Source organism: Cyprinodon variegatus, unplaced genomic scaffold, assembly GCF_000732505.1.
Source record: "Cyprinodon variegatus isolate N-32 unplaced genomic scaffold, C_variegatus-1.0 Scaffold312, whole genome shotgun sequence".
NCBI classification, from domain to species: Eukaryota; Metazoa; Chordata; class Actinopteri; order Cyprinodontiformes; family Cyprinodontidae; genus Cyprinodon; species Cyprinodon variegatus.
Window position 1 is genome coordinate 508,938 of NW_015150765.1, and position 1,764 is coordinate 510,701.

Below are 1,764 nucleotides of genomic sequence, written 5' to 3' on the forward strand. Positions count from 1 at the left end.
TCGCAATTTACGACTTCACTCTCAGAATGTTACGACTTTCTCATAATTTTATGACTTTATTCTCATAATTTTACGACTTTATTCTCGTATTGTTATGACATTATTCTTATAATTTTATTACTTTATTCTCGTAATGTTACGACTTTATTTTCGTAATTCTATGAATTTTTCGTTACGACTTGATTCTAGTAATTTTATGACTTTATCTCGAAAAATAAAAAATCTAGCCTGGCCCTAATACTCCATCGTAGGAAAACAGCTTGAACTTGTGGCGTTGAAATAATGTCTAACTGGGTTTTCTCTGTCGTGCTTTCTCCTGATGTTCTTAGACATTTCAAACCAAAGTATTGATGGAGGAATTCGACTCCAACAGTTCGGTCCAGCCTGGAGGCAGCCATGTCGATTCAGCATCTGGAGCATCTGGATCTGGGAAAACCACGGCCAGGAAAGAACGGCTGAAAAGCAATGTGGCTGTTAAAGCAAAGAAAGCCAAAAAGACCCCACCGTTCCACTTCCAACAGCCCACCTTCAACGGGCCAGGGGAAGACATCGTGTTTTTTGGGATAGATGATTCGACTGATTCTGACGACGTTCCTTGGTCAGAAGACAGTGAAATAGTGTCCAAAGCAAAGTCGCCTAAGAAAAAGAAATCAGTCTCTCAGGAAAAACCTCAGCTGAAAAGGAAACCAGTGAAAAATAAACCTCCTGTTGTGTCCCCGGATCAGGAGAAAGAAAGGAAGAAGCCTCCTGTCCATGCGGCCGAGTCTGAGGACAGGTGGGGACAGCATTTACCAGAGGAGGTGCTGGTCTACATCTTTCAAATGGTGGCTGCTGAAGACGGGGCGGTGCCTTTCCTCTGCAGGTAGGAAACCTCTTTTCCTCCTCCTCTCTGCTGTGGTCTCACTTCTGCTCACAGCTTTTATCTGACATTTTCTCCTTGGTTTGTGCTTCAGGGTCGGACGAGTTTGTCGTCTGTGGAACGCCGCTGCCTCCACCCCGATTCTGTGGAGAAAAGTGACCGTAGGTTACTGTTGGTATCAGCCAGCAAAGAAATTGTTGGCAAAGACGAGAGACAGGATCAAGGAGACCGTGGCCTGGCTGACGGAAAACAGGTGAGAGCTTCTGGAGGACAGCTGATGTTTGAACCAGTTGAGCTCCTCGTTGGAGCTAAAAACCTCACTGTTGTTCTTCTTTAGGTTCTCACAGCTGCGGGATTTTACTCTCTGTCACTGGGCAAAGAATGTTGACTTCACCTTAGAGGTAAATCTGAAACTAAAGGACTTTAAATCTACAACTTAAACTTTTTAAACCCATGAGGAGAAACTTAGGATGGAGTATTAGGGCCGGGCTAGAAATGTTTACATTTTCTTTATTTTGGAAATAAAGTCGGAACATTATGAGAATAAAGTCATCATACAGCAACCCGTTTCAGAAAGAAAGCTTGGAGCTCCGCCCAGCAGATGACGGCCGACCAATCAGCAACCACCAATCAGTCCACTTTGACATCCTGCCCAGTTTGATGCTGCTGCTAAAAGATTTCCTGATTTGTCAAACCGATGCTAAAGTAGAACTTCACATGATGCTCCACATTCCTCACTTTAGGGAAGAAAGGGATTCTGGGAAGAGTTATTTATAAAATACAACTTTATTCTTAATATTGTATTACTTTATTCTTGCTTTTATTCAACTATCAAAATTTTAAGAATTTATTCAGGTAATTTGATGACTCTATTTTTGTAATTATATGACTTCATTCTCGTAATG

General features: G+C 42.0%; 1 protein-coding gene across 1 annotated transcript in view; it reads left to right on the forward strand.

Annotated features, from left to right (window-relative positions):
- fbxl6 (F-box and leucine-rich repeat protein 6) overlaps positions 1-1,764 on the forward strand; it is a 15,805-nt gene that overhangs the window by 3,339 nt on the left and 10,702 nt on the right. Inside the window, 3 exon segments of the mRNA XM_015384424.1 lie at positions 330-862; positions 954-1,112; positions 1,197-1,260. Coding sequence (XP_015239910.1) covers positions 351-862; positions 954-1,112; positions 1,197-1,260 — 735 coding nt within the window. The 5' untranslated portion in view covers positions 330-350.